Source organism: Saccopteryx bilineata, chromosome 7, assembly GCF_036850765.1.
Source record: "Saccopteryx bilineata isolate mSacBil1 chromosome 7, mSacBil1_pri_phased_curated, whole genome shotgun sequence".
Lineage (NCBI taxonomy): Eukaryota > Metazoa > Chordata > Mammalia > Chiroptera > Emballonuridae > Saccopteryx > Saccopteryx bilineata.
Genome location: NC_089496.1, coordinates 47,553,721 through 47,572,949, shown reverse-complemented (window position 1 = coordinate 47,572,949; position 19,229 = coordinate 47,553,721). Strand labels below are relative to the sequence as shown.

Sequence of the window (19,229 nt, the reverse complement as noted above, 5' to 3'; positions counted from 1 at the left end):
CATGAAGAATGGAGGCAAAAAAAAAACCCCTTTTATTTATTTGTTTGTTTTAAAATATTGGGAGAGCGACCTCCACCAACAGATTTGTCGAATAATGAACCAGCTGAATAAAGACTATTAATAGACTTCACAAATTACATAGCAGAACAAGAGGTATTCTGAAGCAACCATGTGTTTCCTCTTTTTAATAACAATGTTACTGAGATATAATTCACGTCATACATTTCACCTCCTGAAAGTGTACCAGTCAGTGGTTTTTGGTACAGAGCGTGCAGCCATGACCACTGTCTAATTTTAAAACATTTCATCACCCCTAAGAGAAACGCCACGCCCATCAGCAATCACTCCCCATTTTGCCCTCCGGTCAGCCCCCCGGAAACTTTTCATCTACCGCCTCCCTCGATGGATTTGCCTATTCTGGACATTTCAAGTAAATTGGAACCATACAACCTGTGGCCTTTTGTAGCTAATTTCTCTCACTCAACACGACGTTTTTCAGGGGTTCATCCACGCTGGTGTCATGTATCAAGGATTCCATTCTCTTTTGTTTTATCATAGAATAATATTCTATTGGGTGGCTATACCTCATTTTGTTTATCCACTCACCAGTCGATGGACATTTGGCCATTATGAATAACGCTGCCATGAATATTCATGTACGAGTCCTTGTATAGACATATGGCTTCAGTTCTCTTGCCTACCAACCTAAGGGTGGATTTACTGGGTCATATGGTAACTCAGTGTTGGACTTTCTCGGGAACCACCAGACTTTTTGCCATTTGACATTATCACCAGCAATACGTGAGTTCCAATTGCTCTGTGTCCTCATCAACACTCGATTTTGTCTCTTGCTTTCCCCTTAGCCATCCCAGGGGGTGTGAAACGGCATCTCGCTGCGGTTTTGATTTGCGTCTTCCCAACGACTAACGATATTGAGCATCTTTTCATGGGCTCACAGGACGCTTTTATATTGCGTGTGTTCATTTTAAGCCTATGAAACAAGGTACCAATTTATAAATATAATACTATGATCTCAAGATGTTTCAAAAATGTATAGAAACATTTTTCCAAAAAAACATACAAAAATATCCATGGCGATTTTCTTTGGTTAATGAGGTTATGGATGATTTTTTTTCTTTTTTAAAGTCCTTCGCGAGCTCCCAAATGCCCTACAATGAGTAGGAATTACTTTCACGTAATTCCTACTGAGGCCGAGGAAGGAAAGCAAGGCAGGGTTTTAAGACCGCGGTTGCACAGCCGACAATGTGACGGTGGGTGTCGTGTGGCTGCACCTTGTCCCACAGGCTGCGAACCCCTGTGGTCATAAGGGAGGAGGGTGTTCATCAGAGGAGGGACATCAGGGAAGGCTTCCTGGAGGCCAGCGGATGGGGCTGAGTTTGCAGGACAGACCTGCCTTGGGTAGACCAAGAAAGGGAGAGATTTCATTCTGACCCACGTTATCCATTTCTGCCTGTTCTCCGTCCTGAAATCTCCCTGCAGCCCCATCAGTCCACAAACATGTCCCCCAGGACAACGCCCAGTCTCACGTTCTTCCCTCCTGCCGAGGAAGGGGACGGGGGAGGGACGGACCGTGACAATGTGTTATATTAGGGGCCACATCAGGCTGGGGGCACGAGAAGGAACACCGTGGAGAGGACATAAGAGAAATTCCTAGAATCGAGGACTCTCCTGCCCAGAGAAAAATCTGTAAAGGGACCCACGCCATTTCCAGAAACACAAACCCAAAAGGCTAATAGGCACAAGGAGAGATGCTCACTCACTGTCATCTGACAAATGCAAATGAAAACAACTGCGATGGCACTTGAAACCCATTTGACTTGCAAACATTAAAAAGCTGGGTAAGGCCAAGTGCTGGCGGAGCAGCTGGTGGGAGTGCAGACTCCGCGGCATCCTGCAGAGCAATCTGTCACTACCGTCACATCAAGAAAAGCCGAGAAAAGCCGTAACTGATGCCTGGGTACTTCTACTCACAGGTCTACAAGGGGGGCAGCTGCCTAGAAGGAGGGGGAGACAGGGCGGGTCACACATGGGCAGTGACACCGTGTGGCACCATACAGCTGTCAAAGCAAGGGACCAGATGAGCACACGGCACCCTGGGGGACATCGGGGACCTCGTAAAACCTAGCACGGAGGAGAAGGCGTTAGCAGGGGAATGTCAGGCGTGTAACTGACAGCGTGTGTGTAATTTAAAGGAGCAGACACACAGAACGACTCATATTTCCAAGAACACCCAGAAATGCAAATGTTCACATTAAACACATTGGAATGTCTGTCTGTGGGAGGAGGGAATGGGAGCAGAGGACAATCCATTTCAGAAGTAAATTAAACAAGAAGACTTTGCACAGACAAGTGATGGCGATGTCACATGAACTGAGGAATGATATGCTCACTGTGCACACCAGAGATCTGAACAGCGGTGGTAGATCTCTGCTGGGAGACCCAGGTGTTCACTCACACGGGTATCTATTCATCTACAAGTTCATTGGCTCCTCTGGCCTCGGGCTATGGCCCGGACACTAGGGGAACAGATATGGAGTGACCAGGGGAATCAGAATTAAATACACAAGGACCTAGAAAAGAGGCAGGGGCAGGACAGGGAAGAAGGGCCGCCTTGCCCAGGGCTGGGCAGCAGCTTGGGTGGGGGTGTGGACTGAGGGCTCCCCGGGGGGTGTCGGTCCAACTCCTCCGGAACATGGTGGGTGCAGTTCGGGTGTGGATTCCAAGCACAGGATGTGGCCAGCCTAGCACACAGATGTCAGCACTTTAGCCCCTGAGCGGAAAGGCATCGTCCACTTGGGATGGGTCCTCCGGGCTGGCAGAAGCTCAGGGTTATGGCCATGCCATCTCCGTGAGATCTCAGTCCTCACCTCCAGGGACAAGGGGGAAGATGTTAGAAAGGTCCTACTGCCACTGCTTTATTCAACCCCAGGAAAGTGCAGGGAGAGACCAGACAGAAGAAACAGAAACAGGGGCTTCTCGGGCAGGAAAACCTATGGGTGGCCATAGCCACTGCTAAGTACTGCCTCTCAAGGATACTACTTCCTCCTTCCTGTGTATATTTCTGGCTCTTCCCTTTAGCTCCTTTCTCTTAGCATTGCTGTTGTCTGGGTCCAGATAAAGATATTTATGGGTGCTTTCTTGAGTTTCTTGCCAGGTAACTACTCTGTCCTCCCTGAATACCTTAGATCAGTAGTCTCCAACCTTTTTTGGGCCACGAACTGGTTTAATGTCAGAAAATATTTTCACGGACCAGCCTTTAGGGTGGGATGGATAAATGTATCACGTGACCGAGACAAGCGTCAAGAGTGAGTCTTAGACGGATGTAACAGAGGGAATCTGGTAATTTTTAAAAAATAAAACATCATTCAGACTTAAATATAAATAAAACGGAAATAATGTAAGTTATTTATTCTTTCTCTGCGGACCGGTACCAAATGGCCCACAGACCGGTACTGGTTCCTGGCCTCGGGGGTTGGAGACCACTGCCTTAGATCATCCCCTGCTCTGGGGTTCAGCCCTATTGCTGCTCATTGAGCTGAACTGTGCCACTCAGGAATCTGTCCCGAGGACATGACCTAAAGGGAGAGAGGACTCCACACTGTCTGAGGATCTGTAGTTGAGAAGAATGACAGTAGCAGAAAGAAGAGTGGCCTGGGAGGCACAGAGGGGGATGTCTGTACCGTCACATCGCCAAGAGGCTGTCGGGGCAAGGGCAGCTGAGAGGCTGTGACCTCCCTCACGGGGCTGAACTTAGGCGGGGGTGAAAAACCAAAGGAGTCAGATTTCTGTTCAATGTCCAGGTGAGCTGTCTGACAACAGAAAGAGCTATTCATAGGTAGTAAGCTGCCCATCACCAGAAGTATGGTCCCCAACCATACTGGTCCCCAACACTGCTTTCTGGTACAGAGTCCTTGACCCTGGATCCCTCTTCTGCTCCTAAAAGGTCTCTTCCATATCCTGATGAATGGAGAGTAAACTTGGGCCAGACCAGAGGAGGGATGGGTAAAAGATGTTTACAGGAAGCATTCAGGTTCAGCTTGATCCAGGAGCTCTGTGGAATCCCCTTTCCCTGGCCCCACCTGCTTCAGCTGGGGCTGTCCCCAGCCTCTCCCTGCGTCCTCAGGGCCCATCAGCTACTGCAGTGCAGAGTCTGGGGTGGGAGTGAAGAGTGTCAGAAGAGAGGGAGCCAGTCAGACACAGAAGTGGCAGGTGAGGGGAGAGCAGTGCCCCACAGCTGGGGGGACAGGCACATGCACCCAGGTCTCCAGCAGAACACAGAGCCCAGAACCAACCCGCGGCCACTAGAGGGAGCCCATGGCTCTGCCTCTGCACACGGCACAGGGCCTGGATGTTGGGGCACAGAGTTCAGTTCTCCCACCTCTCCCCACAAAGCAATTCTGCCCTAAGGAAAAAAAATGTGAGGTGACTGCTGGGTGGGATGTTTTCATTGGCTCGCCTCTACAATCTCTCCATATTTCTCCATGTGCACTGACACCATCTGTTCATCTGTTCTGCGTGTGTGTCCACCTCTGAGCTGTTCTTTATGTGTCTCTCTCTTTCGGGTTGTGTGTGTGTGTGTGTGTGTGTGTCCCTGGCTCTGCTTTCTATCGTTCTTCCAGTTTTGTCATCCAACTCTTTTCTTCCTAGGTCCCTATATATCTACCTCTGTCTTCTTGGTTCTTCTGTCTCTTTACTCTCCCCCCCCCTTTTCCTGGAGGTGGCTTAATTCCTCTCCCTTCTGTTCAACTTTAGGAGCACAGAGCCCACCGTTGAATCCCTCTTCTGCTCCTAAAAGGCCTCCTCCATATCCTGCTGAATAGAGAGTCAACTTGGCCCAGACCAGAGGAGGGATGAGTAAGAGATGTTTACAGGAAGCATTCAGGTTCAGCTTGATCCAGGAGCTCAGGGATAGACGCCTACAAAGGATCCCAGTAGTCAAGGTTTGACCTGAGCTAGGATCTACAGGACCTGGGCCAGAGATAGGGGGTCTGAGGTGGGAGGGAAGGCTCAGTGAGTAAGGATAGCCCAGAGAGTCACATACCTCTTGGTTGAGGAAGCAATATAGGATGGCAACAATGAAGCCCTGTGGGCCAGAAAGAAATGACCCATCAGAATAGCTCGGCCCAGCCTTAGGTGTGTGTGGCCTTTCTACTACCTCTCCCTCCCCCCCACTCGATCCCCACTCCCAGGCTGTGGTTTGAGCCAGGGCTTTGAGGAAAAAGGAAGGTAGTTGTGTTACTTAATATGTGCCAGGCCATTGTCGCATGTAATCGTTATAGCAAGTGTGCCAAGTCTGTCCTGTTGGTCCTATTCTCTGATTTTCTTTATCTGTCAATCCCCCAATATTGAGCACAGAGCCTGGCATATAATAGGTGCTGAGTAAATGTTGAATAGATTGGGTGGGTAGATGGGTGGATGGATAGATGAGTAGGTAGATAGGTGGGTGGGTGGGTGAATATGTGGGTGGATGGATGGATGGATGGATGGGTTGGCAGGTGGACAGATGGAAAACAGACAGATAGTTAAGGGAATAGATGAGCGGCTGGAAGGAAGAACAGCCAGCCCAGCAGGCCTCATGCTGTCGTGAAGTCAGTCAGGCCTGTGGGCAGCAGCCCCTTCCTCCTGCCCAGGGACCCAGAGAGAGCACCTGTATGGGCCTCACCTGAAAGGAGCCCAGTCCCAGCTCCAGGGGGAGGCGGATGCCCAGGCCAGCACTGTCAGGCAGGAAGTTGAAGATGATGTAGTGAATTCCAAACAGCGGGATGAGGAAAAGAGTTGACTTGGAGAGACGCCTGCAAGAGAAGAGAAGCCTCATGCTCCCGAGGCTGGAATTTCAAATTCCCACCTGTCCCTTGCCCACCAGCTCGGCGTAGCGACTCTACACCCTGGGGAACGTCATCCTCCCCACCTGCACCCTGGGCCTCATTACTTTGAGCCCCGGATTCTGCTAGTCCTGTGCCAAATGCCCTTGTCTCAATTTAATCAAGTCAAAGGTTATGCATCTTTCAAAGTCTAGTTCAAAGACCACTTCCTCCAGGAAGTCTTCCCTGACCATATCCCCCCACACCTCCCATCTAGAAAGAAAGGATCTCCTTCTGTAGGCTCTGTTAGAAATTGATCCCAGCACTCATCAACCTATTTGGTCTGGTAACTGACTGTTTGGAGCCTCTGTCCTTCCTGTGCTATGATTTGGAAGGCAGGGACCATATCTATTCTGTCTCTGGGAACATGGGGAGATGCACAGGCCAGGAGCATAGATGCCTGATTGTGCATAAAACAGAACCACCTACTGCCGTTCCGGAAGGCAGGGACCACATCTATTCTGTCTCTGGGAACATGGGGAGGCACACAGGCCAGGATCATAGATGCCTGATTGTGCATAAAACAGAACCACCTCCTGCCGCTCCAGTTATGTCCCAGAATCGCCCGCCCCGGGCACACACATTACCAGTACTGAGACTGGGCCCGGAGGCTGCCCCGAGCTGGCTCCAGTTTCCTCAGCAGGATGCGAATAATATTGAGGAATAGCCCGAAGTTCACCTGGAGGTAGAGGTGCAGGAAGGCGCAAGGCAAGGGTCAGGGGGTGGCCCTGGCGGCCTGGGGTGAGCCTCTTTGGGAAGCAGACACTCCAGACCCTGAGACACAGGGCTGTGCAGGTGGACGGAGGCACAGGTGGTTGGTCGCTCGAGGACCTGCAGCCCGGAGACGGGGAGTGCCCACGTGCCCACGTCAGAGGGCAGGGGCTCAGGGGCCCCTCCCCCTTCTGTCCTGGGATCGAGAGTGGGAGGCCGGGCCTTGCCGTCCTGCAGTCAGCACCTCCCCGGGGCTTCTCTGGCACAAAGCAGGTAGGTGGCCTTCACTCTGCACAATCACTGAACTGGGAAGATGGGTGCATTCCCCGAGGCCACGCACACCAGGCCTGGCCACCCTGCTGGCCTCCAGGGAGCAGGTGGGGGTGTCAGCGGCAGTGGTCCCCGCCCCCTTGCCCACTCAGCCTCTCCCTGCAGTACTAGATGAGCTGCCACCAGGCCACCAGATTCTTCCAAACTCTGAGTGGCAAGGGGCCACCCGCCCGCCTGGTTTCACCAATGGGACTGAGGCCCAGAGAGGGCCTCACAGCCAGGAGCCATGCGTCCTACCGTGTACGGCTCCTTGGTGGGCCCAGAGACATTGGCTGGGTAAAAGCAAGGACACTGGCCCCAGGGACTCACCCCAACAGAGAGGATGATGGGTCCTTTGATGATCCACCAGTAGGGGGAGCTGTCGCCCAGGTCCCAGCACCTGGGGAGGGGACAGGCCAGGGCTGACCAGGGCCCTTTCCTGTGGAAAGCCAGGCACCCCCCTCTCCCCATGCTCTGCCTGCCGGCCTCCTGGCTCTGTCCCTGGCACGGGAGCCTCCCAGCCTCCCTCCACCTCCCACGTAGCCTATCTTTTCCCTCAGAGAGTTGGGCCCCCTTTAGAGGGGCACCCCAATCCATGCTGGGCTCACTGGTCCTCTCCCCCTAGACGGGGAAGCTCTGGGGAAACCAGCTTGTTTGCTGTCTTCTTGCTGGCCACGCACTTCCCATCCCCAGGGGGCCCCCACTTACACCCCCCTCTCCTGAGCCCAGAAGTCCTAAGAATCCGAGACCCCCTTCCACCCGGGCTCTGGTCCCTCCTGGCTATCCACGGACTGCCTCCGCATCTACCATGCCCCTGCCAGGCCGGGGGAGTTCCTGACGCAGGACCAGGGCTCCTCCTCCTCCTCCCCCACCCCCGGCTTGGAGAACAGGTGCCTGACTGTCCGGCCCACGCCCCCTGGGAACTTGGGACAGGTGTGATGAAGAGGTCGCTCAGACTCACGCAACGTCCTCGAAGGCCAACTGGCAACCCACCCATGTGCCAGTGAAGAGCAGGGGAAGCCCTGTGAGGGGAGAGAGGGGACAGGGACATGAGGGCGGGGTCTACAGCCTCGATTAGAGCCCAGCCATCACCGGCTGCCACCACTGCCCCTCACACAGGGCTCGGTGAAGGCAGGACCAGGCGAGAGCCCAGAGGTTCCTCTCCGACACGCGCTGTAGGGTTACCGGTGTCTCTTCCCCTCTCTGGGCTTCGGGTCACCCTCACTGAGCTGAGGGGAACTCTGTGTGAGCTCCCAGCCCTCCACCTCACCCACGGTGCCCAATCCAGCCCTCGGGACTCACCCCAGCCAGCGAGAACCAGCCACCAGAAGGTTCTCCTGGTGCTGGATGACGTGGAGGCCAAGAGGCAGGTCAGGTAGACAGCTTCTGCCAACAGCCAGCTGAAGTTGGTCATGGTGGCGAAATGGGAGGTGGCCACAGAGACCTTGCACAGAACCTGGGGCACAAGGACTGGGTGCTTCAGACCTGGGCCCCCCACTGGAGCCCCACCCACGTCTCCTCACCCCACCCAGCCCCCTCCACCTGGGCTGCCCCAGAGGGGATGCTATTATATAACGTGGTGGTTAAGAGCACAGATGGGGGATCCGATGGCCTGGGTTCAAATTGCCCATCTATTAGCTGGGTCACCTCCCCACGCCTTAGCTTTTTATCTATAAAAGGAAAACTTTCAGTACCTCTCTCATAGCCTCATCCTAAGGAGTGCATGGGAACTCTGGGTAGGATTGCTACTGTGTGCACTTTCCCCCCAGTCTTTCCTGAGCTCAAGTCAGTCCCTGGAGCTGTGCGCAGGGAACACCACTGGTTCACGCACGGCCGCACCCTGCAAACATGCTCATAGGCATCCACGGCTTCATTCATCCGTGCAGGACTCCCTCGTCTGTCAGGGGCAAGAGCACCACCTCTGAGCTCAGATGGTCCAGGCTCGGTCCCAGTGCCACCCCCAAGAAGCTAGAGGACATTGCCAATTGTCCCTCATCTATAACTGGGACTACAATGAAAATATATGTAGGGGAAAAAAAGGTGATGATACAGGCAAAGCATTTAGTGTAATACCTAGCACATAGTGCTCAGTATACATTGTTCTTTCTCTCTTTCACTCATTAATTCAGGTCATCGGCTGGTCTGCTCAGTCGCTCACCCGCGCGTTTTCAGCACAGTTTCTGAGCCCCTTCTGCGGGCGGGGCCTCCCCACTCCGCCCAGCTTCCTCTGCTTTTCCTTCTCCTTGCTCTCTCCCTTCTCCCCTCCCCCATGAGGACGTCCCCATTTCTTGGACCTGCCCCAGGTTCCTCTGTATGTGAGCTCGTTCACCCTGGTCCTCTGGTTGACATGTCCTCCCTCCCCTTCTCCCTGTTACAGCTGCCCACCCAGGCCCCGAGCTGCCTCCTCCTCCTGGGAGCCCTCCTTGTTCTCCCCCAGTCCTCAACTCCCTCCCTGCACCTGGTGCTCCCATGATCTGGGTCATTCTGTCCTCCCCTCCCCCCACCGGGGAGAGAGGGACTGACTCTGCCCAGCCCCTCCCTCATCCTCACCCCGCCCCAGAGAGAAGAGTGCTCTGCTCGGGGGAGGGCGCAATGCAAAGGCTGGGGGGTGGGGTGACCGTGGTCCCGGGTAGGCTATTGAACGGGGGTGCGGAGGTGCCCAATATGGAGAGGAGAGCGGAATATGGGAAATGACACGATTGGCACCATGGTCCAGTAAACAGCGTGAGGCTGAATGACCTGACCCCAGAGAGGGGGCGACTTCCTGTTCTGTAATTGGCAATGCCAGAGCTCAGGTCAGCCAACAGGGCTGGAAAGGCTCAGGCAGGCACATCTAGGCCCCTAATCCGGCCGCCTGCCCCCACCGGCCCTGCCCCCCCCACCAGGGCGGTTACTGTGGAGAAGCTGCAGTGGTCCGTGTCCTCGCCGTGGAAGAGGGCGGAGTCCTTCAGGAGCACGGCTCCGGCCTTGAGGATGAAGGTGGTGAACAGCTGGGTGTGGATGTAGTTCCGGGGGCAGTGGAGCCGCCTGCGGGGGCGGGGAGGGGTGAGTTAGAGGGCAAGGTGGTGGGAGGACTGCAGGTGCGCCTACCAAAGGCGGCAGGTTGGGGAGGCCGAGCAGGGTAGGGGAGCGTTGCGTTGTCTTGGATTGGATTGCCTTAAACTGGATCGGGCTGACCTGGAGTTTGAGCTTTGCAGGACAGCTGGCCAACCGCTGTCCTGGGCTCAGTGGAGGTGAGGGAGGAGAGAGCTCCAGTCCCTGCCTTCAGGGAGCTCCTAGTCTGAGGATGGAGGCAGAAATGGCAGGATACTGCCCAGGGGAGCCCCCGGGTGATCATGGAGACGGGGCTCATCTCGATGGACAGAGAACAGCACTGGCCAGATCGTGGGGCTCAGACACTGAAGTCTGGAGGGGGGGCTTAAGAGGACCAGTGGTCAAAGGATTGAAACAGTCAAGAAGGGCTGCATGGAGGAGGCAAGAGGGTGGGAGCTGGGCTTTGAACTGGGACAGCTGTGAAAACCCTGAGAAAACAGGAGGCAGGCATTCCACGCAAACAGAATAAGCCCCATGTGAGCAAAGGTGCAGAGGCAGGAGGGAGTCCAGGAAGGGGTCTGCCCGTGGGGAAAGAAAGGGGGCCCTGGCCGGTTGGCTCAGCGGTAGAGCATCGGCCTGGAGTGCGGGGGCCCCGGGTTCGATTCCCGGCCAGGGCACACAGGAGAAGCGCCCATCTGCTTCTCCACCCCCCCCTCCTTCCTCTCTGTCTCTCTCTTCCCCTCCCGCAGCCGAGGCTCCATTGGAGCAAAGATGCCCGGGCGCTGGGGATGGCTCCTTGGCCTCTGCCCCAGGCGCTAGAGTGGCTCTGGTCATGCAGAGAGAAGCCCCGGAGGGGCAGAGCATCGCCCCCTGGTGGGGTGGGCAGAGCGTAGCCCCTGGTGGGCGTGCCGGGTGGATCCCAGTCGGGTGCATGCGGGAGTCTGTCTGACTGTCTCTCCCGTTTCCAGCTTCAGAAAAATACAAAAAAAAAAAAAAAAGAAGAAAGGGGAACTTTAGAAACGGCCGCAGCGCCTAGATCTGGGAACCTCTTGAATATCCAGGCAAAGGGTTGGGCTGGGGGCTGCGGACAACGGGGAGGCGGCAAGGGGAGCGGGTGACGCAGACGGCGAACCTGAGAGCCACCAGGATGGCGATCGCCGCCAAGAGCGCCACGACCGAGAGGCTGTGACCCAGGGTGTAGATGATCTGCACGGTGGAGAAGTAAGACTTCTGGGGAGGGAGGAGATGGGAAAGTCTCAGAAACTGTGTAGACGATCTAGCAGAGAAGCTCTCGTTTCTAACCCGGAACTCCCCATCTGGGGCCAGGGGTGTCCGTGGGGACGACAGCAAGCGCCGTCCGCGAACGGAGTGTTTGTTCTTCACCTGTCCTCTGCTTGACCCTCTGCCGGTCACCGAGGGGGCGGCCCCTCCTGCAGCCCGGGGGCTGGGGGGCAGGCAGCAGCAGAAATGTCACACCCCCGGGGAACGACAGAGCGCAGGAGGACACTGGGCTTGCTCATTGACAAGCTTGCTCCTCGGCTTGGGAGCACGATGTCCCCAAGTAAAAGGGACAGCCAGCGACAGTCATAGGGAAAAGGTCCTCCTCTGACCAAGAGTTTGGATCAAAGTCCAGCTTGGACCCCAGAGACAGAGACGGGGTTCCCCTCTCTGACTCAGCCTTTTCACCAGGAAAATGACGAGTCATGCTTTTTACCTGGCGGGGCTGAGGGCAGAGACATGGGATTGCGGGTGTGGAAGCGTCTCAGAGAGCTCTGCTCAGTTCGGGGGGTGGGGTGTGCCCGCTATGTAAAGGGCACGGAGACCACGTGTGGGTTGGAGCTTCCCTGACTTGTCCACACCACGGTCCCCAAACTGAGGACGAGCCAGGGAAGGAGCTCGTCCAGGACCACAAGGAGCCTTTGTTTTCCTGGAGCTACCCAAGACTCCCTGCCCTGGCAGCCTGGGCACAAAGAGGGTACACCAAGGAGACAGTGGCCAGCACGACTCCCACTGTGCCCTCTGGGTCCTGCCCCTTCTGGCAGTGTGGCCCACCTGCTACCTTTGAGCAGATTAGCCAGAGACCCCCGCTTCCAGACACTGCCCTCCTCTGGGAATCTGCTGTCACTGATGATATTCCGATACGCTGGCTACGGAGGCAGTGGCGGACCCTGAAACTGCTAGCAGCCCAGCACCGACACAAACACCCACGGTGCTCTTCCCGCAGGACGCCCCTCACCTCCTCGGCCAGCAGCTCCAGGGGCACAGGGCAGGCCACAGCGTACGGTGGGAAGGGCTCGGACCAGCCCGTGATGGTGCAATCCCGCGTCACCGCCCCTGGGAGGCGAGCGGAGGTGGGGAAGCAGAGATCTGGTCACAACAGCTTGTCCTCTCTCCTTTCCCCGGGAGGGACGGGGAGCCATGGCCATGGAGTGGCCCTGGGAGACTGCACAGACAGCCCCTCTAGGCTGCAGAGAGAGGGGAGCCTTCTCTCCAGAGGCCCGGCTCCAGCCCCTGCCTAGGACACAGTCTGGAGCCTCCCTCTCTGGCCTTATAGTCACCATTTCTTACACAGAGAGAACCACTGCCAGGTGCCAGGCCCTGGGTCCGTGCTGTGCTCACTAAACCTCACCCCCTGTAAGGTCACAGGTCAGGGAGCTGAGAGTCAGGGAGGTGGACGAACTTGCCCAAGGTCATACCAAAAAAGAGGAAGTTGTTCAAATCCCATCTCCCTGCCCTCACGCTGTGTCTGCTGTGTTCCAGCATCACCGGACGAAAGCACTTCCCCTCCCCGCCCCCACCACTCCCGGGACCCTCACCCGGCTTGGAGCTGAAGTGGGAGAAGAAGTCTGGGCAGGGGAGAGTCACCCACTCGCCGGAGCCTGCCACCGGCCAGCACAGTAGCCCGTCCCAGGTCGTGGGGCAGCCTGGGCAGAGGGGTGAGAGCAGGGCAGAGTCAGCCTCGGGGGCAGCCCTGTCCGGCATCCTGGCGGGAGAGGCTGGAGGAGAGAAAGGAACCCGGGAAGCCACCTCCTCTCTCCTAAGCCCTGTACCCAGGGTGGTGTTGGGCATCCCCTCGGCTGTCTGTAGACACAGGCTCTCATCCTCACTCAACCGGGTGATGAAGTCACACTCGGGGTGCACATGGCCCAGGACCTGCGAGAAAGAGTTCACAGGATGGGCCGCGCCAACTGGGTGCTCCTTCTAGGAAGGGGAGGGGAGGGGAGGGGAGGGGAGGGAAGGGAGGGGAGGGAAGGGAACGGGAGGGGAGGGGAGGGGAGGGGAGGGGAGGGGAGGGGAGGGAAGGGGAGGGAAGGGAGGGGAGGGAAGGGAACGGGAGGGGAGGGAAGGGAGGGGAGGGAACGGGAGGGGAGGGGAGGGAAGGGAACGGGAGGGGAGGGAAGGGAGGGGAGGGAAGGGAACGGGAGGGGAGGGGAGGGGAGGGAAGGGAACGGGAGGGGAGGGAAGGGAGGGGAGGGAACAGGAGGGGAGGGGAGGGGAGGGGAGGGGAGGAGGGAAGGGAAGAGAATGGAAGGGAATGGGAGGGGAGGGGAGGGCAGGGGAGGGGAGGAGGGAGCCATAGGTATCAGTTCTCCAAGCCACAGTGCCTCCTGCTTGGTGGGGAGACTCCTGCGCTGGGCAAGGGCAGGGGGGACCCCACCAGGCTGCCGCTGGAACACGCTGGGCCCCGGTGGCTCCCAGATTGGGAGCCTAGGAAGGAGCAGGAGGGTCTGAGCTGGCTACTCACGACTGGCAATGGGGTCAGCAAGCAGAGGAGGCAGGCACCCCACGCCCTGCTGTCCATGGTGGGATCTCAGTGGGGCTCCCTCGGTCAGCCTCCCTGCGTCCTGGCCCTCTTCCTTCCCTTTCTCACATGGCCGACTGCATAGGCAAAAGCTGACAAAAGGGACAGAACCCGCTGAATATTCACCAGGACCACAGGACACCGTGCCCTGCTCTGCCCCGGGCCCTGCGTGGGACTCCACGTCCCCAGCCGGGAGGGGCGGAGCCTTTCCACCCCCTTCCACTCTGTCTGCGAGTCACCTTGTGTGTCTGTCCTGAAAGCGAGGGCCCAAGGAGGTGACAGTCACAGGACACTCCTTGTGCCAGTAGGTCAATGTTCTTTGCCACTGTGCTGGCCCATTCCGCAGAGAGTCCGCACCCGAAATGAACAAGACTCGGAGAAGAAGCCAGAGACCTGCCTCCCGCCCCAGGGAGCTCCTGGCTCGGTTGGAGGTCCCAGCCTCACCCCTGGCCGGGCCGGAGGGCGGGCTCAGGCTGTGGGCAGCCAGCAGCCGTGAGGGGAGGGCAACCGCGGGGGCAGGAGAGGGGATGACTTGAGGACAGGAGGCACCTGCATGGCGGGCCCAGCTGTCACAGCAGCAGGACCCCGTTTCTGTCCCCAGCAAGGAGGCCAGCCTGGATGGAGAGGTGGAGGCCCGCAGAGACCAAGGCTCTGGGCTTCAGGAGGGCGGTCCTGGTCAGGGTGTCTCCGGAAGTCTTCCTGGCACAGGGAAAATGAGGCTGAACGGGGGCTTGCGAGGCCGTTCGTGGGCCGGGCCATGCCCAGTGTGGCAAGGTGGCTGTGGTCAGCAGCAGGAGCGAGAGGGCTTACCCAACCCCTCAGGTTCATTCTAACATTTGTTACCTGATTGGTTTTATTACACTTGCAGGCTTGGAAACGCGGAAGCCCAGTTGGCCAAGCTAGAGACCGTGTTCTGAAGGACCCTGGGGCCTGCACAGCATCTGAGGATTTGAAAGCACATTTTAATGGTCCGGTACCTGGGAGGGCCCTGACGTCTGCACCCCCAGAGCTCGCTGGGCTGGACGCCGGTGTCACCAGGTGTGTTAACAGCTGACGCGAGCCATGAATGATGAAGGTCCCTCGTCCCCGCCACATCTGGATGGAGGAGTCGTTTTACATCAGCGGGGATTTATTTTTCCATCTGTCTTTGTTAGCAACAAGGTGTTGAAGGAAAGTAAATTGAACAGAAAACACGAACCATCCCAAGCCCTAGAGCCCCCCGACCCCCCACAGAAACGTTAGCAGGTGCATCCCCGTGAACAAGATGCCATGGGCGGCACGCCACGGAGCTCAGACGTGGGGACCCACGCACCAAGCTCCCCACCGCAGGCGGAAGGAGGACTCGCGGGCCGGCAGAGCAGAGCCCAAGCTGGTGTGACCTACAGGGAGGCCAGAACCTTCTGTCCCTCAGCCATGAAGAGGCAAGAGACCAAGGACAAATATGCTTATCAGTCACTATTGATAGTTAGTGTCCGTGTCATTAGCATTAGTGATGGTTAATCATTGATAATGATATTGATATTGATAACGATAATGATTATTATCTGAATTAGCAGTTCTTAACAGGAAACAATCTATCCCCCAGGAAACATCTGGCAATACCTGGACACAGTCTCCATGACCACAACCAGGGGTCCAGGTCAGGGTAAGGAGGAGGGAGGGCTGGGAAGGTGCTCTTGATGTGTAATAGACAGGGACCAGGGGCGCTGGTAAGCATCCCACAATGCACAGGATAGGCCCACACACCACAGAACGCATTATCTGGCTCGCAAGCTCAGTAGGACGTAGGTTAAGAAGCCCTGTCCTAACCTTTCATGGTCCCCAAGGATCCCCCAGGTCCATGCCCCATCTGAACAGGCCAGGGTCACTGAACTCCCATCTGTCACTATCTCTGTGTCTACTCAGGGTTCAAATTCTGCCTCCATACAGCGTACCTCACGCAGAGCCCCGCCCACAGTGGACAATCATTAACAGTCACATGTAACAGTGATGAACTGTCAGCAAATAAGTTTAGAACAATCGAGTCTTTGTACAGGAAAAAATAAGATGAGATCACTAGCTCATATTTACTAAATAGAAGTTCTAGAAGTTTTAAAGCACTATTAAACAGAAAAATAAGATTTTTTTTCCCAATGATAACAAATTGTTTTTATGACCTTAGAAGAAAGGAGATTTCAAAATAAAAAAAAAATGAAAACTATAAATAAAAGGTTAATAAGTGTGACCACATTAACATTTTTTTTTGAGTGCATGTTTAAGAAGGGGCAAATAGGTAAAACCACAAGTAAGTTACAGACTGAAAGAATATTTGTGGCCAATAATGACAAATAAAGAGATCATATTTTTAAAGATGTATAAGACCTACAAATCAAGAAAAAAGAAACAAAGTAACCCAATAGAAAAGTGAGCAAAGGAGATAAACAGGCAATTCAAAAAATAAGTAAAATGTGAACCAACAAACAAAAAGAGATACTCAACATTACTAATACTCAACAACCACAAGAAGGAGAATTAAAATAATAATGACTACTTTTTTTTCATCCATCACTTTGCCTAAATTTTTAATGTCCGATCATATAGCATTTGGAAAATAATGTGTGGAAACGGTACCTCCATGCTGTGCAGGTGGGAGTGAACATTGCTACAACCACTTTGAAGAGCATTCAAGTGGCTCTGTGGTGCCTATAAATGAACATACCCTACAAGCCCGAGGTGCCACTTCTGGATATTTGCCCCAGAGGGCAGTATTGTGTACAATATGCCGTAAAGCCAGAAAACAACACAAATGTCCACCAACAACAGAATAGCTAAATAAAACGTGATACATTCGCACAATGACCTACAGGGCATTAAAGGGATGAAATAAATCTATTTATATCAAATGGAGAGAGTTCAAAATACCAGAATTGGGAAACTTTTTTTCCAGCCAAGACAAAATAGCAGGGCCTTAGCAGCAAGATATCCAAGCAACATATACAAAATACTGGGTTTTAGTAGGGGAAGAAAAAGAGCAAATGTGATCATCTCAGCTGATGCAGAAAAAGCATTTGACATCATCTAACTCCCTTTCAATATAAAAGCACTCAGGGTGCTAGGATAGAGCAAGCTTCTCTAACATGATAATAGCCATATACATAAAAACCCACAGTGAGCATCACACTTGGAGATGAAAAGTCAAAAGCTCTTTCCTTAAGAGGAGGAATAAAGAAGGATGTTTATCGAGAGAGTGAAAAGAAAACCCATGGAATGGGAAAATATTTGCAAGTCATCTGTCTGATAAAGAATTAATACTCAATATATAAAGAACCCTTACAAATCAACAACAACAATAAACCCGATTCAAAAATGGAAAAAGGATTTGAATAGAAGTTTCTCCTCAAATGATAGACATGGGAAAAAAAAAAAAGTCCAGCATCATTAATCATTTGAGAAATACAAATCAAATCTCTATGAGATAGAACTTCACACCCATCAGGATGTCTACATTTTTTTTTTAACGGAAAATAACAAGTGTTGATGAGGAGACATTGGAATCCTCACGCAAGTTGGTGGGAATGTGGAATGGTTTTGCAGCTGTGGGGGAATGACCATATGACTCAGCAATTTCACCCTCAGGCATACATACCAAAAAAAATTGAAAACAGGAACTCCAACAATACTTGTACTACAGCAACGTTCATAGCAACATTGTTCACAATAACCAAAATTCATAGCAACATTGTTCACAATAACCAAAAGGTGGAAACCACCCAAGTGTCCATCAGCAGCTGCCTGCAGAAACAAAATGTGGAATATTACTCAGCCATAAAAAGGAATAAAGGGATGACACATACCCTACAACATGGATGGACCTTGAACATATTATGCTGAGTAAAAATGAGACTCTAGTCACAAAAAAGCAAAGATTGCACGATTCTGCTTATATGAGGTATTGAGAGTAATCAAAGTCATAGACATGGAAAGTAGAGTAGAGGTTACCAAGGTCTGGAGCAATGGAGGGGGGAGGAGTCATTACTTAATGGGTACAGAGTTTCTGTTTGGGAGATGGAAAGTTCTGGAAATATAGTAGATAGTGGCGATGGTTGCACGACATTGCGAATATACTTAATGTCAATGAATTTTACACTTACAATGCTTTAAGTGGTAAATTTTGTGTCATGTATATTTTACCAGTTTTTAACAAAAGAAATCAATCATAAAAACTGATAGAGCCCTGGCCGGTTGGCTCAGCAGTAGAGCGTCGGCCTAGCATGCGGAGGACCCGGGTTCGATTCCCGGCCAGGGCACACAGGAGAAGCGCCCATCTGCTTCTCCACCCCTCCGCCGCGCTTTCCTCTCTGTCTCTCTCTTCCCCTCCCGCAGCCAAGGCTCCATTGGAGCAAAGATGGCCCGGGCGCTGGGGATGGCTCTGTGGCCTCTGCCTCAGGCGCTAGAGTGGCTCTGGTTGCAATATGGTGACGCCCAGGATGGGCAGAGCATCGCCCCCTGGTGGGCAGAGCGTCGCCCCTGGTGGGCGTGCCGGGTAGATCCCGGTCGGGCGCATGCGGGAGTCTGTCTGTCTCTCCCTGTTTCCAGCTTCAGAAAAATGAAAAAAAAAAAAAAAACTGATAGAAAAACAGGGAATAGAGATAAAATAAAGATCATATAGGACAAATAAAGAGAAAAGAGGTAAAGTTGGCCATCTTAATTTAAAAATTAAGTGTAAATGGACTCATTGCCCCGGTTAAGGAAACTGTCGGGTTAAAAGAAGAATCAAGGCTCAACTAACTCATTTTCAGGAAAAGAGATAGTAGTATACTTGTACAATTAAAAAATTTAAAAGATCGTAGTTGCTAGTGTTGAGAGTTTCCCTGCAGGTATTGGAGACATCAGAGTCCAGTCTGTCTGTCCCTGAGCGCAGGGACAGACAGGTTCTTCCCAGAGTGAGTGGCCCACCGCACAATGCCCAGGGCACAGATGGGGCCACCTAGGCTGTTCCGTCCTGCCTGTGCCCGGTGCCCCATGGTGGTCATACAGAGCAAATGCAGCCCCTTGCAGCTGGTGGCTGGTAGGGCCCAGCAGCCCCTGTCTCAGGGTGGGTGGCTCCTGGCTTGTGCATTGCTGGGGCTGGGGTCTTGTAGCTGGTGACAGGCCTTGGAAGCAGCTATTTCTGGGTACTTGGCCCAGATGTCCCTTTCTAGACAGAGTTGCAGGCAGAGGATACTCAGGACAGGGCCGGAGTGACCCCCTATCCCTGGCTGAGCATTCTCCCCTCACCTTGTTCCTGGACTCTGTCCCTTGCTCGGGGATAGGAACGGTCTAGCGCAGGAGCAGGGGCCCGGGTACCTCGGAGTGGATCCCTACCGACAGAAGCCCCCGATCTCGGCTCTCTGAGAGGGCACCCCGCTTAGCTGGGGCTGTCTGCAGGGCCACCGGCTGTCTGGAGCCATCAGCCATTGCCACACAGCCCGGTGACGCAGCCTTGCACGGGACCATGGTCAGAGTCCAATCTC

At 54.1% G+C, this 19,229-nt stretch overlaps 1 protein-coding gene across 8 annotated transcripts; it reads right to left on the bottom strand.

Annotated features, from left to right (window-relative positions):
• Window positions 1–1,215: 1,215 nt before the first annotated feature.
• Window positions 1,216–17,501, bottom strand: GHRHR (growth hormone releasing hormone receptor). Of its 8 annotated transcripts, none has more exons than XM_066240095.1 (16): window positions 17,363–17,501; window positions 14,581–14,678; window positions 13,977–14,436; window positions 13,681–13,829; window positions 12,986–13,088; window positions 12,752–12,859; window positions 12,172–12,269; window positions 11,068–11,165; window positions 9,797–9,929; window positions 8,205–8,358; window positions 7,864–7,924; window positions 7,233–7,302; window positions 6,470–6,561; window positions 5,684–5,813; window positions 5,063–5,104; window positions 1,216–2,762 (listed from the first exon to the last, which is right to left on the bottom strand). In XM_066240095.1, the coding sequence occupies exons 4-16, from the start codon at window positions 13,735–13,737 to the stop codon at window positions 2,592–2,594; spliced, it is 1,317 nt and encodes a 438-aa protein (XP_066096192.1). In that variant the 5' UTR covers window positions 13,738–13,829; window positions 13,977–14,436; window positions 14,581–14,678; window positions 17,363–17,501; the 3' UTR covers window positions 1,216–2,591. The 8 variants fall into 8 exon arrangements, with proteins under 8 accessions (XP_066096192.1, XP_066096193.1, XP_066096190.1 ...); XM_066240096.1 differs by lacking the exon at window positions 17,363–17,501 and adding an exon at window positions 15,050–15,162; XM_066240093.1 differs by lacking the exon at window positions 17,363–17,501 and adding an exon at window positions 15,050–15,133 and having other exon boundaries at window positions 14,581–14,882.
• Window positions 17,502–19,229: the final 1,728 nt, after the last annotated feature.